Genomic DNA, 13,971 nt, shown 5'->3' with positions numbered 1-13,971 from the left:
GGGTCTAGCAGGGGGCTGAATTCCACTGGAGACAGAAAATCCAGTCCCCTCCCTTTGCCCTAGGGATGTTAGCAAGAGGCGCCCATGTTGATTTGCTATTTGAAGAACATTATTGCACCAGCATGCGTGAAATGAGAGCAGCGTGTCAATACAACAGGTTGAATATTTAAACTGAAAATTATTTTTAATTAGCGATTTCAAATTCTGAGCGCTCAGGTCTCCCAGGGAACCGTCGATAACTCATCAGCAAGCAAAGCGGTGAATTCTGAGGACATTTCCCAGGGGGTGAACGCAACGCAGCTCCCCCTATTACTTTAACAGTGACGGCAGCTGGGGCTACCCTCGTCTAAATCCCTGTCTGTCGGGTTGCCTCTTTTCTTGTTCTTGGACTGTCAGCTGTTTGCACCGGGGCTGTCTTTTGTTCAATGTCTGTACAGCACCTGACACGGTGGGGTCCTGGACCCCCACTAAGGCTCCTAGGTGCTATTGCAATACAAATAATCAATAATAAAAATAAACTTTGGCAGGAGGATACTTCCACTGAACTCTGTATCCAGGCTGCTAAGTCCCCCAGTAAGGTCTCACTGAGCATCCACTGGGCATAGTTTAGGGGGGCATGGGGGCTTTGCCCCCATCAAATAGGGCCTGCCTTATGGGTGGGCGATGTGGGTAACGACCCAGGGTGTCGTGGTCAGGAGGGAAGGATCGGTGCATTTAACTTAATGCACCAGGATGCAGCTGCCCCGCCCCAGCACCCGACTTCCTCCTCGCCCCCAGCAGCCTGGGGTGTCAGCTGTTTGGCAGTCCCCATGGAACCTGCACTGCCGTGTCTCTGTGCAGTGCAGAGGGGAAGCGGGGCAGGGCAGCAGCAGCACTGGGAGGCATCAAAAAAGCAGCTGCATCAAGTCCTGCATATGAGGGCACACCTGTCACACCAGACAGAGGGGGAGAATCCACAAGCCAGGAGAACTGGCTTCAGCATGTGTGAGACGTGCTTTGTGTGGACACTCAGAAACACATGTCGCTGGGTCAGCCCCTCGCACGCTCTTTGCACTTCACACCAACACAGGCACACGCGTTAGACACACGCCCGGCTCCACTCACTCCTCCTGTCACGGCTGACAAGCTACGCCCACAGAACCAAAGGGGAATGGAGACGGAACCCTCAGGGTCCCTGTGTGAGACCCGAACAAATACTGGGGCGGGTGTCTGGCCCCACAGTTCAGTGGTAACCCCACGGCGGGCCCAACACTGCAAGCCTCAGGTAAGCGCAGAATTTGCCCCCACATACATAGCCCCATTGGCCTGGCTGGAGTTGCCTCCCACCCAAAATTTAGAAGTCAAACTATGCCCATGTCCCAGAGGAAGGCTCTCCAGGAGCATTAGTGCTTACAGAAGGTAAAGGAACTACGGAGGAGTATTTTTACAGCTCTGTTAGTCTACGGCGCAGCCATCAAACTGAACCGAATCAAGTTGGTTTGAGGATAAGGGAAGTGTTCTGTTAACAATCATCTCTGCTCCTTTCCTCCTGGCTCAGGGTTTGCCCTGTTAGCTTGGCTGATGGTAGAAGAAGAGGAAAGGCCAAGGCTAATGTCAAATAGAAGAAAGAAGCAGATCTCATTAATACTGAGCCAGCCAAGCAGGAGGTATAATAATCCGCTCAGAGGTTCAGGGCTCTCCACTTCAAGTTCAAAGCCAGTCTTTGCTGGGCTATAGGCAGCTAATATAGTTTAAAACTTGGCGCTATTACAAAGCAATATAGGCCTGATCCAGGAAGATGGTTTCTGCAACTAAAATGGGGGGAGATGAGCTGGGAGCACTTCAAGAGCTCACACCAGGCCTCACCATCCCCTGAAGCAGGGCTGACTACCTGGCTCATGTCTAGACAATCACGAGGACGTTTCCGTCTGGTGCTGCACCCCTTGTCTTCCTCGCTCCTGCCTGCATCGTAGCAGGACACCCTTGTCTTTCTGTAGTCCAACCCCTTGGCTCTGTTCGGAAGTTACTCCTTCACACTTCCCCTCTCCAGAGCGCTAACACCATCTAAACTGGTGTAACTTGCATGCCAAAGAACTGGTAGAAAGGGGAAGGCAGTCTATGTTGAAGTAGGGTGACTTTATTGTACATCTTCCTGCATTCTCTTCCAGCTCCTCGTCTTGTGCATTACACCAGATCAGGCTAGGGTGGATGTTGGAAGCATAGCTGGTGGAAGGGTTTTTTGGTTTTTTACACATCACCGTTTAATCGGGCCCTGAAAATCCATAGGAACCTCAAGGCCAGATTGTCAGCCCATTACTCACACTGGTGAGCAGTTCTAGTGAAGTCACTGGATCCGTCTGTGTGAGTAACTGCACGGGACTTCACCATCCGGCCCTAACCAAGCAGTACATCTGAAGGGAGGCAACGTTAGCGACACACACACATCGAGAAAGTGCAAGTTGTGCTAACTCTCTTAGTCACTCGCCCTCGCCTCAGAATTCGGCTCCCTGCAGTTGTTCTCCAAACACACGGAATTCCCTGTCGATGAATCCGCACGTCACTGAGGCAACACGACTTATGATTCATTAAACAAGTTAATTTCCTGTATGATCCTCTGGGGACATCAAAGCCTACTGTGCCAAAGCCCGCTGAAGCATGCGGTGAGAGCTCTGGAGAGGCTAACCCTCTGAGTCCAAATGCCGAGCTTCCTACCTCCTCATCCTTGGGGACCTGTCATGCCAGCAGCTTCATTGCCAAGGAGAAAAGAGGCTTAAGAAACATTCCCATTACTACAAATCATCAGTGACCTCGTCACGAACCAATCAGCAGCTCATCGAGTCATCTACCAAACGGCTTTCAAATGCTAACAACTCACAGCTACTAGCGAGCTCACCGATACTTGAACCGTCATCTAGAGGAGTACGGCTTGGTGTGCCCATCTCCAGAGCCAGCCAGTCCCTGGGGATGCTGGTAAATCCTTCCTGGCTCACCCACTGAGTAAATAAATAGCAGCATAGTGGCTCTTCTGCCTATCCCCTTGGACAAGGGGCAATGCTTGCCGGCCAGGAATCACATAGATTCAGAGACGCTGCAGGTGGGATCTTCAAAATTACACCCCGCTCTCCCTGTTAATGCAAGGAGAAGATCCCATATTAATCCTGGGACTCTGGAAATTGAAGACGACTTGAGCTGCTAACACGAAATACCTTGGCACTCACTTGTGGAAGGATATGCACCATACCACCCTTTATAGAGCAGCGGAATGTAATCTGTGCCCCCACCACCATGGATAGAATGGAGCTCCCAAGCCCTTTCAAAATGCCCCCTCCCTGCCAAGCCTTCTGTTGTAGCACTGACCTGGATAGATATTGCCATCTGCGGAAAAGACCTCAAGGGCTTCTGCTTTAACCACATGGGGAAAGCAGTGGGTGTCGCCACTCTTTCCACCTCCCTGACCACAGGGCCGTTGCACAGATGGCACTATATGATAACTGTGCTGTGCCGCTGACATCGGCTCACTAACCCCTCTCCCCTCCCTAAAGCACATTTGTACATAATATCAGATGTCTGACTCTCGCAAATAACACAGCGCACGGGGTTCGCTTAGAGAAAAATGCCCTTGTTAAGAGAAGTATCCTTATTGTACACAGCCTTACACATATTTGTTCTTCCGTATTTAACGCCCTACAAGTGAACTACGGAACAGCATAACTGGTTCTTAGCAAAGAGCTTTAGATCTTGTTTCTTTTCCCTCTTTTCCCTTTGTGTCTTTATATAGCATGCAATCTGCACTGGCTACAAACGTCAGACCTTCCCAAAAAATGCTGTCTGCAAAATACATGAGCAAAGCAACCACACAGCACAGGCCAGATTCTTTACTCCAGCTGAGCCCTGCTGCGTGCAGCAGGGAATGAGTGGGGCGAGGGGCACCAGGGAATCACATCTCGCTGATTCACTGCCTGGCTCTGCCCACGTCTCCGTGTAGCTTAAAGCAACCTGGGGGCTCCTCTAACCTGCACCAACTGGAAACAGTTTCCGAAGAACCGTCTGTCAGCTGACAACAGCTGGAACCCGCACACCCCTCGTCCTCAGCAAGCCCCCTAACACCAAGGCAGGAGTAGCGGCGTAGGGACCAGTGACACCAGCTTTATGTTAGCTGAAAACGCCACCGCACAGAATATTGGCCCCCATGCACTACCAGAGGGATTTCAAAGGGCCAGAAATGTAAATGCAAATTGGGCCCTAAATATCCATACCTACAAAAAACCCACCTCTTTGCCATCCTGCCTTGGCCCTCTGCAGAGGCTAACATCAGCAGTAGCTGCTAGTCCTTTTGCTCGAGGAAGGCACAAACTGCCTCTGTGCCCGTCTAGTGTGGGCGCACAGAGCAGGGAGAGATTCCTAGCGCAGGCAGGCCCCTTCCTGCGAACTCACATACCCTAGGACACAACTGAGCCCCTTGGGTGCCCAAGTCTGCACGCACAGCTTAAGCACCTGTGCTGGAAACACTAGCTCCATGCACGTGCCCTGCTGGATTTTTAAGAGAGACCATAAAAAGAAGTAACATTGGATTGCCACATTCACCCCCTAGAGACAGACTGTCACACTGGCTACGAAACGCTTATCCTACAGAGGGAAAACATATATTCTTTCTGCACGGATGAGTGAGTTTAGCCCCTTATTTTGTGCTCTTCTTCCTGCTTTCAGGCTCTGAAACTGGTGCCTCTCAGGGAATTCATTGAACTGCAGACTCCCGGCTCTGGGAGTCTGTCAGTGTCTTTCCCTTCCAGCAGGAGATGTTTATGGTCCAGCACTGCCTTTGTTTACCCAGCACATTTAATCCATTTTTTATCTTTCCACATCCGCTCGGAGAAGATGTTAATTTTCTGAAATTAAACACTTAGCTTGATTGCTGTTTTGTTAATTGCTGCATTCACAACCCCCCTTGGTGCTCCTGCCTGTTTAACAGGGAGAATGCTGTGAAAATGATCAGCACCAAATTGGTGCGCAGGTGGATGGATGGCAGCTCCGATACCGCTCCACGCCCGCTTGTTCCGAAGCAGCGACCAGCCTTGATCCAGCCAAGCAGGCGCAAAGGCGCACTCTAGAGAAGGGCACATCTTTGAACCGCCATGACAGGTGCAGGTTTTCAGAAAGAAGCAGGAAAACTGTTCTCCCCTTATTACAAGTTTTGGGGTCCATTTGGAAGCGGGGGACTGACAGCGTGGGCTAGGGCACAAGCAGGTGTCATGCAAGCTTCCCTACAGCTAGCTTGAGTGCTCCTTGCTATTCTAGGCTCGGTTCTCCTCTGGGCAGTGGCTGCAAAATGGTGAGTTTCAAATGTGCAGAAATATCTATCTGAATTAGGATGACCGCACAAAGCCTAGTTAACTTGTTACCTGCCATGAATTTGAGGCTAGGCCTGAAGCAACTGAGAGAGAGATTATTGGCAAGACAAGGGAAACGCTGATGCCATTATCCCAGCCCCTTCTGAGCATTGCATTCCATAAAAATGTGCAAACTTTGCAGAAATTCACAAAAAAGGGGTGAAGACTAATCAAAGCGTGACAGGTCTTTGCTTTGATGATAGGCTGAAGCCTAGCACTGCTCTCACTCAGGTTAATGGCAAAACACCCACTGACTTCAACGGCAGCAGAGCTAGGCCAGGGCCAGGTCCTTTTGAATGCTCTATCCTGAATTGATCCAGTTTTGAGAGCTGAAAATTTTGAGGAGAGGGAGAAATCTTTCAGGGCCTACCAAACCAGGGCTTAGAGAAGGCATTATTTGGCCTAAACAGCAACAGGAAACCATGGAGACATTCCCGGACATTGAAAAACGTCATAAAGATTGTAGGTTAAACGCCTGGGAGATCCTTCCCCACCACGCCTCAGGTAGGAAATCAGCCTTTGGGATTTCTCACTCCCAGATGCACTGGTAGAACCCACATCATTTAGATTCAAGGAGCAATGGAGAGTTACTTGAATACCCAACCATATCTCAGGTTGGCGATGAGGCCCAAAGCTTTACAAGGGTAACTCTTTTTCACGTGCTGATCACCACATTTGGGAGTGGGAAGCAATTTCCACCCAGGGTGCTATAGCAGGAACCAGGCAGCAATTGTCTTCCATGCAGGCACCAGGGTAGGGTCCGCCAGCACCCCATGATCAATTTCCTAATAGTGCATCAGGCATGTACGGCCCGCTCTGCATCCAGTGCTCTCCCAGGGGGAGGTGGTACTTCTCAGGGCTGTGCCTGAATGCCACTCTCGAGCCTGAACTGCATATCCATGTGTGCAGACTGAATCTGGTCTAGCTGAGGGATGACCGCACAAGCCTCAGTATGTGATATGGAAACTCCTTTTCCCACACGAGTGCCCAGTGCAGAGGGAGTTGTGGGAAGAGAGACCCAGGTCGGTGCCCAGCCCCCAGAATTAGAAAGAAGAGCACACATGTCAGAGACAGTAATGGTACCCTTTGCAAAAGTGCCTGTGTGACTTAGGAACCTAAAGCTCCATTGGAAACCCCTGAGACTTAAGGCGTCTAAGACCTATTGGCATGTCTGAAAAGGTTACCCTTACTTCATTGAACCCAGATTTAAATCCAGGTTCTGGAGTCAATGATTTCTCTTAAAGTGGAACTTATCACAGGGAATGGAGGAGCAAAGCACGAAACCTGCATCAGCCTCCTTTCTGAGTGACTACATGGGGACATTTAATAACCAAGTACTACAGTTTGCCCTCCCTTGCACCCAGGCAGCCCTATCAGCTTCAATGGGGCTGGCTAGACAGGTGTAACTCAAGGCAGAGTTTGGCCGAGAAAGGAAATGGCAGGAAATGATCTCTCATTCTGACATTTTTTCTCTTTGTCAAATCTCTTCTTTTCCCCCATTCCCTTTAGATCCTTTTTCCCTCTCTCCTTTGATTTTCCTGCCTTTTCCCTTTTCTCTTTTTCTCTCTCTGCTAGGTCGGTCTGTTTGTCTCCTTCATTTCTTCCTCCGATGCAGCTAGTGCTATGGTTTGGGACTGTCCTTTGCCATTGCCCTATTGTGAAGACTAGAAGAATTGCAAAGGAAAGGAATCAAGACCATGGACAACAAACAGGCATGAGATTCCAATGAAGGGCCTGATCCTGTGAGGTGCTGAGCACATCCTAAGAGGTGCTGTGGGCCCTCAGTACCTTTCAAGAGGTTTTAGAATGAGACTAAATAAATAAGTATTGGAGAAGCTGGAAAGACAGTGTATGCTGAATATTTGGATGGAAGATGCACGGACAGAAGGGCAGATGGGTGGATATCTATTATAGGAGAAAGAGGGGATAGACTGATGGAAAGCTGTATTTATGGGTGAATGGGCAGACAGCTGGTTAAGAGAAATGTACAGATCTGGAAGTTCCTACGGACTGGGGAAAGGGATTCAATTTGTTTCTATTAGAAAGACTTAATTGGCCTCGCTGAAGTGAATTGTCAACAAACACTAGACAAATCCACAGCATAACATTTCTTCTCTCATTTACCAACATTTGGAGTCCATTTTTTTCTGTCTCCTTTGCACAATTTTAAGACAACCACAGGCAGCTTCTGAAAACAGACCTTTTCATTGACAGGGGGCAGGCATAACTGACTATAACAACACAGCTTTCGTTATTTTCTGCATAGGCAATAACATGCCCCATTTCAGAGTATACCATGCTCTTAGATCAGTAACAAAAAGAGGACCAACTAAAATAAAATGTTAACCATTCGTTCCAGAAGCTGCACAGACATTTCACTTGTGTGTTCCCAGTAACCTCTTATTATCCATCTCCCTTACTCAGCATGCCAGTTGCAGTCTGCTTAAACAATTCTGGAACGTTAAAGCAGCCAAATATGTCTTTCATGTTTGTGGTCCCTCAAATATTGATACTGCCCTAATGCATCAAAACCTAATGCATTTCAATTAGGTTAGTACAGAGGCCTTCCCAATACAGGAGACATATTTCCATGTTAATGTACAGGCTCTGCAACAGAAATTGAGAAGGAGGGGAAAAGAGATGGATGAATAATAGAGTGACTGACAGGCAGAGACAAAAGAACTATACGAAAGAATAGCTGGAAAGATAACAAAGGCACGGAGGAAAAGTTCCAGGTGTGAGGGGATGGATGGACACATCAGTGTTTTGGACGACGTAAGTCTTGGCCAACAGAGTTTAGTGGTGTCCTATTTGCTTACATCAGACCTAACTTTGGCCCCTACGGCCGCTAGAGTTTGAGCGTGGACAGAGCTACCAAAGGATGGTCAGGTGGGTGAACGGCAGAATGGATGGACGGGGTGGGCAGTCAGACTAGCTAAAAGGCCGAGTTACAAGCAGGCAGGCTTGACTGCATACGGTTAAAGAGAGAGAGAAGTAACAACCAGGCACAAACATGACATGACAGCCTGACAGAATTGTTATTCCCAGGAGCTGGGATACTAAAATATTTACGCCAGGTTTCTGCTTTGCACTGTCCCAGGGGAGCACTGCTAACAAAGGCTGCCCATGTTCCATGTTCAATACAAAGCAGAAATTACCATCCCCTTTCTGTTCCCAAACCAAACAGATTTCCATCACCGTTGTCTAGTGTTTCCTTCCTTACACTTTAAGCCAGGGTCACCAACTGGTGGCTTCCCCTCCCTCACCTTCCTTTCAGCCCCCTCAGCCCCCCCATCCAGTACATATGCACTGCACAGACCAGCCATCTGGCCACCCCAGCTCTCCTACATCAGCTCTTTTCTTCACCAGCCGGGCAGTTTGCAGCCAAGAATCGTCTGTCAAAAACAATGCCCGGTACTAACGTGAGGAAAAAGAGAAGAAAACGGTCAAAGGTAAACGGATGAAAGGAGAGGAAGAGAAGGCAAGAGGGAGAAGGAAAAACCCAGGTTGGAAAGAAAATGAAGAATGAGATTTATGGCAAATGAGGGAAAGAGAATAAGCAGAGCAGTAGCAGAAAAGGAACAGAGGGGAAAAGAGAAAGAAACAGAGGATGAGCAAGTGAAGGAGTTGTGCATTGTGTTTCCCTTCCGATTTTAGCACCAGGATCACTGCTGCATGTAAAATCCACTCCGCAGGACTGCTCCAACTCCATCGACCTTAGTGGTCTGGGCCATGGTGCTCCGTTCCCGCACGCCAGACCTCACCAGCCTGGGACGTGCACTTCTGGACATGACCGCGTTGGAAGGTTGGGGCTTTAATGTCGTTTTCAGCCCCATGTCTGTACCAGCCCCAGACAACCCAGCTGTAGAAAATCTGCCAGGAGATCGTTAAGCTAGTGCAAAGCAGCCGCCAGTTCCCTTCCACATGGTGGCCTGCAGGGTTTTCGCACTGGCCAAAATGTGCACGAATCTGTTCTGGAAGGAAAGGCACATGGGCGGTGCAGCTACAGGATACATTGAGTACTTCCTTCCACCAGCAGCACTCCAAAGGAGCTCGACTGCAACTTTCAGCTGCTGTTTCTCTCCTAGCAGAACCCCGGAGAGCTGGGTGATAGTTATTCCACCACCTTCCCACCATGGGGGGTTGGAAGCCCCCTCGAGTGCAGGGGCCGGCTCACGCACTGCGTTTTAAATTACGCCTCCCTACATGAGCATGCTTCTTGCTTCATTGTTGACATCGGCTCTGAAGCTGAGCTCTTGTTTGAGTCCCAAATCCGCTATACCTAGATGTGGCACCGCTAATGCGATTCAAGCCTTCTATCTTACTGGGCCTAGCAAGGAAGTCAAATTCCCTCTGTAGAGAGGGCTGAATTCCAGAAGTAATTCTGGCTTGTTGGTCAAGATATAAATGTACGATTTCACACTCCACTCAGTGCCCGATGGGGCTTCCACTATTGCCAGTGGCAAGTTCGCAGCAAGATCAGGGAAGAGTCTGCCCTTCATGTAGGACTGAACGTTCAGTCGTCAGTGTTGTTTATTATGTATTCAGTGCGTTATTGTCCACTCAGCATCACCCAGTGGAAATCTTTGCATATGTCTACACTGCAGCAGGGAGCGTGCTTCCCAGCCCGTGAAGACAGACATGTCCTAGCTCTGCTCAAGCTAGAGCGATAAAAATAGGCATGTGATACCCAGGCTGGAGGCACGCTCCCAGCTGCAGTATACACATACTCTTAGGGCAAGCACTATTTATTCCCCTTGCTTATCTTCCTTCCCCATTCTCCTTTCTCTGCTTCCCTCCTTCTTCCTTTTGGGCCCCTTCTTTTTGCCCTCTGCATTTCCGCCCCGACACAACTCATAATTTTCAACCACTTCCCCATTCCACCAACTAAAGTGATCTGCAAGGAAATACGTACTGCTGATGTTCAGAGTGTCACCGTTAAACTTCAGATCCCAATGGTAAGACAAGGGAGCACACTTCTCTCAGGCTGTCTGCAGAACGAGGGCTGGTCTACACTGGAAACTTATGTCAGCATAGCTATGTTTCTCAGGGCTGTGAAAAATCCACCCCCTGAGAGAGGTAGCTCTACCGACGTAACCACCTATGTAGACAGCGCTAGGTCAACGCCGTAGCATTTCAAATGTAGACAAGCCCGCAGACAGACATAACTGCATTGGAGACACCTGGATGACTTAGAAAGGTTTCCTTCACAACAATAAGGGCTATAAATTTCCTTTGTCGTTGTAGTAAGAGGCTAGATCCTGCAGAATCTGACTGCGATGCAGATCAGGGGTTGGGCGCTAAACCCCAAAGCCTGGACACTGCTTTGCGTCTCTGTGGGCCTGCGCTGATATTTAAAGAATTCTTAAATATGCCCGGTAGAGGAATAGTGTGTGGTATGTTTCTACCTGTGTGTGTGTATACATGTTATGTGTGTGGGCATATGTCTGTGTATGTACACATATATGCATGTGTGTGTGTGTATACAGGTGTGCGCGGGTGTACACATCTTATATTTAGTCACTTGCATTTCATTTAATATCTGCATGATGCTGTATATAATATGGGGTTTCACATTCCTAGGATATGCCGTTAAACGGACCAAGCCCTAGTGTCCCTTTTCCCCACTAATGCCCCCCACATGGTATGTGCACAGTGCTCCTGCAGGACTCACCGGCTTGGTTGGTGGTGATGTTCACTGACACATGCTGCGGGGGGAAGGGGCTTTTGCCAGAGACGCCGTTGACAGCCTGGATCTCGAACGTGTAGGGCGTGTGGGCCAAAAGGCTGCTGATGAAGACCCGGGTCTCTGTAAGGCCCAGCTGCCTGGGTACAAACTCCACGTTGTCATCGCAGCGGGAGCAGCTGCGGCGGTCAGATCGGCACTTCTTACAGATGATGTCGTAGGTCACGTCATCGCGCCCGCCTGTCTCTCGGGGCGGGTGCCACTCTAGAATAATGGACGTCTCATTGACAATGGAGATAACATTGCGCGGGCCTGATGGGACACCTGTTGAAAAGCAAGTCAAGAAATGAGACAATATTCAGCTTTGCTGTGTGCTGAGTGGCCAGGATTGGGGAACAGGATAAGATCATAGGGATTGATTCAAAGTTCTCTGGAGTCAATGGGACTCTTTTCCACTGCCTTCAGCAGGTTTTGATTTAGGTCCATAATAAGGAAAACATAGCCTGCACCCTGAAAAGCTAAGCAAAGGAGAGTCACAGTCCTTTTCTAAAGGCCAGAAAAGTGCCTCTAGATAAGTGTAAAGCTTTCTTGGTACCAATTTCCTGGCCATTCACTTCCGGGCTTTACCAACGCTGTTCAGATCTCAGTCCCAACCTCATGGCCACTCAACTCCTCCGGAAGCAGAGAAATTCAATCACCATGTTTCATTCAGTCTCACGCTTTCACAGATTACTGCATGAGTGGTGCCCACGCTGCCTGGGTTGGTACCAATCTCTTTAAAACGAGAGGGAGATCCAGCTTTTATCATTGTGTAGGCTTATATCATCTTGAAGGTGCCCACTCTATTCCTCCACTGGAAATCCAGCAGGAATCACCTTCCAATAGACAAAGAAAATGTAGGACACGCAGTAAATTGTAAAATAGTTCCCTATCCGGTTAGAGGAAGAAGAGCTCCATGGTTAGGATGCTAGCCTAGGGATCGGGGAACTGGGTTCAAATCCCTGCTCTGCAGTATACCTGCAGTGACCTCGGACAAGTCACTTAGTCTTCTGTGCATTAGCTCCCCATCCATAAAATGGAGGTAGAGTACTACTGTACCTCGCAGGGATATTGTGAGACTAAATACTCTAGCAAATGTGAGGTAGTCAGCTACTACAGTAATGAGGGCCATGCAAGTACGATAATCATAGTCAGAAAAATGTGGCATAGATGGAACTGCTGTAAAGTGGATCCATAATGGGCGATGAAATGAGTCAGAAATGGCAAGTGGTTATTTATGGGTCAGAATGTTAAGTTGAGAAGATATGTATTTCATGGGGTCCTGCGAGGGTCTCTTCTGCATCCAGTACTATTCAGTATTTTATTAGCACCTTGGATGTTGGAATGGAGAGTATATTGATGAGATCTGCAGACAACGCCGAGCTGGGAGTATCGCAAATGCTTTGGAGGAGAGAAATTAAACACAGCATTGTCATCTGCTGGAGGAATCAATAATGTGAGATTCAATAAGAACAAATACTGTGAGATTCATGTAGGACAGGGTAATCAAATGCACAAATATATAATTGGGGACTGCTGACCAGGCAGCTGTGCCATGGAGAAAAATCGGGGGGTTAGCGTGAATGATAAATGGAATGAGTCAAACAATGTGAGGCTGCTGCGAGAAAGCAAACAGAACAGTGGGATACATTAAACAAGAAAGGTAATTATTCTGCTCTACTCAGCGCAAGGAAAGTGCCAACTGGTCTGCTGCATTCAGATTTGAGCATGGCACTTTATAAAAGACAGAGACACAATAGAAAGAGTTCAGAGGTGAACACTAAATATGATAAAAGGGTTGACCTACAGCAAAATGTTGAGGGAGCTGAGTACTCTCAGTCTTGAGGAAAGAAGTCTGAGGGGAGACATGCTCTATGTCAACACGTATGCTGAGGAACGTTATTACCAGGAGATGGTCCAATTACTCTCATTAGTCATCAAGGACAGAACAAGTGGGGATGGCATAGGCTGCTGCAGGTTAAATATTAGGGGGAACAATATACGTACAAGAAGCATTCAGTGATCAAATGAGCTGCCAAAGGAGGCAGTGGGTTTAATCTCATTGGACGGTTCACAAACAAACCAATGGTGGAGAGGGCTAGATGCAGACAGAGTTTCCAACCCAAATGATTCCCTATTTATTCAGTCCTGAATACCCTGCATTGCCCCACAAATGGACCTAGCTATGATCTGAAACCAGAGGAATAACTCTGGCCCCTTTAGCCTAGAATAGATTTACTTAGGGAATCAGGAATCGGAGCAGGATCTCGTCAACACCATCACACACGTGTTTTCTGAGCAGTGAGGGAAGTCAAATGGCACCAAAAGATGCAGACAGGTGCCTCATAAGATTTATATGGATTAGGCACCTAACTACCAGTGATGTCAATGGGAGGTAAGTGCCTAATCTGCTGAGGTTTTTCAAAATCTCCATCTATCTGCCTCTTCAGGTGCCTAAATACCATTAAAAACCTGGCCCTCTGTGCCTCACTTCCCTGTCTGTACAAATGCGGATGATGGGGGTGTCACGGGGATAAATGCATTAATGACTGTGAGGGCTCAGATACTGCAGCAACGGGACCAGAGAAACACCTTGAGCAGATGGATCGGGCAAGGAAGTAATTTCTACAAGTACAATCAAAAAACCAGCTGTCAAGGCTATTGAGTTCCTTTTGGGCAATGCTTCTGTGGAGCCCTCCGGCCGGCCTTGTGTAAACAGGGAGTGTTAACCAGAGCTGGGCTTCCAGGAACGTCGCTGTGAAGAGAGTAAATCTGAATCATTTAACGGAAGCAGTCGCCACTCACAACCGACCTCTCCTCAAGCCCTTGAGGAGGTTTCAACTGTTCTCCCCACTCCTGACTCCCCACTTCTCTGTTCAT

The 13,971-nt window shown here is 48.4% G+C and overlaps 1 protein-coding gene across 6 annotated transcripts in view; it reads right to left on the bottom strand.

Moving 5' to 3' along the window:
* EPHB1 (EPH receptor B1) overlaps positions 1-13,971 on the bottom strand; it is a 351,973-nt gene that overhangs the window by 67,600 nt on the left and 270,402 nt on the right. For all 6 annotated transcript variants that reach the window (XR_010918133.1, XR_010918132.1, XR_010918134.1 and 3 more), the window contains exon 5: positions 11,041-11,376. Coding sequence is in view for 3 of the 6 variants with exons in the window: in XM_067538719.1 (XP_067394820.1) it covers positions 11,041-11,376 (336 nt within the window). In the remaining 3 variants the exon portion in view is untranslated. The remainder of the gene's footprint in view (positions 1-11,040; positions 11,377-13,971) is intronic.

This window comes from Emydura macquarii, unplaced genomic scaffold (genome assembly GCF_026122565.2).
Source record: "Emydura macquarii macquarii isolate MOO-44397 ecotype Brisbane River unplaced genomic scaffold, CSIRO-AGI_Emac_v2 contig_499, whole genome shotgun sequence".
In the NCBI taxonomy this organism is placed as follows: domain Eukaryota; kingdom Metazoa; phylum Chordata; order Testudines; family Chelidae; genus Emydura; species Emydura macquarii.
This window is presented reverse-complemented; position numbering and strand designations above follow the sequence as displayed.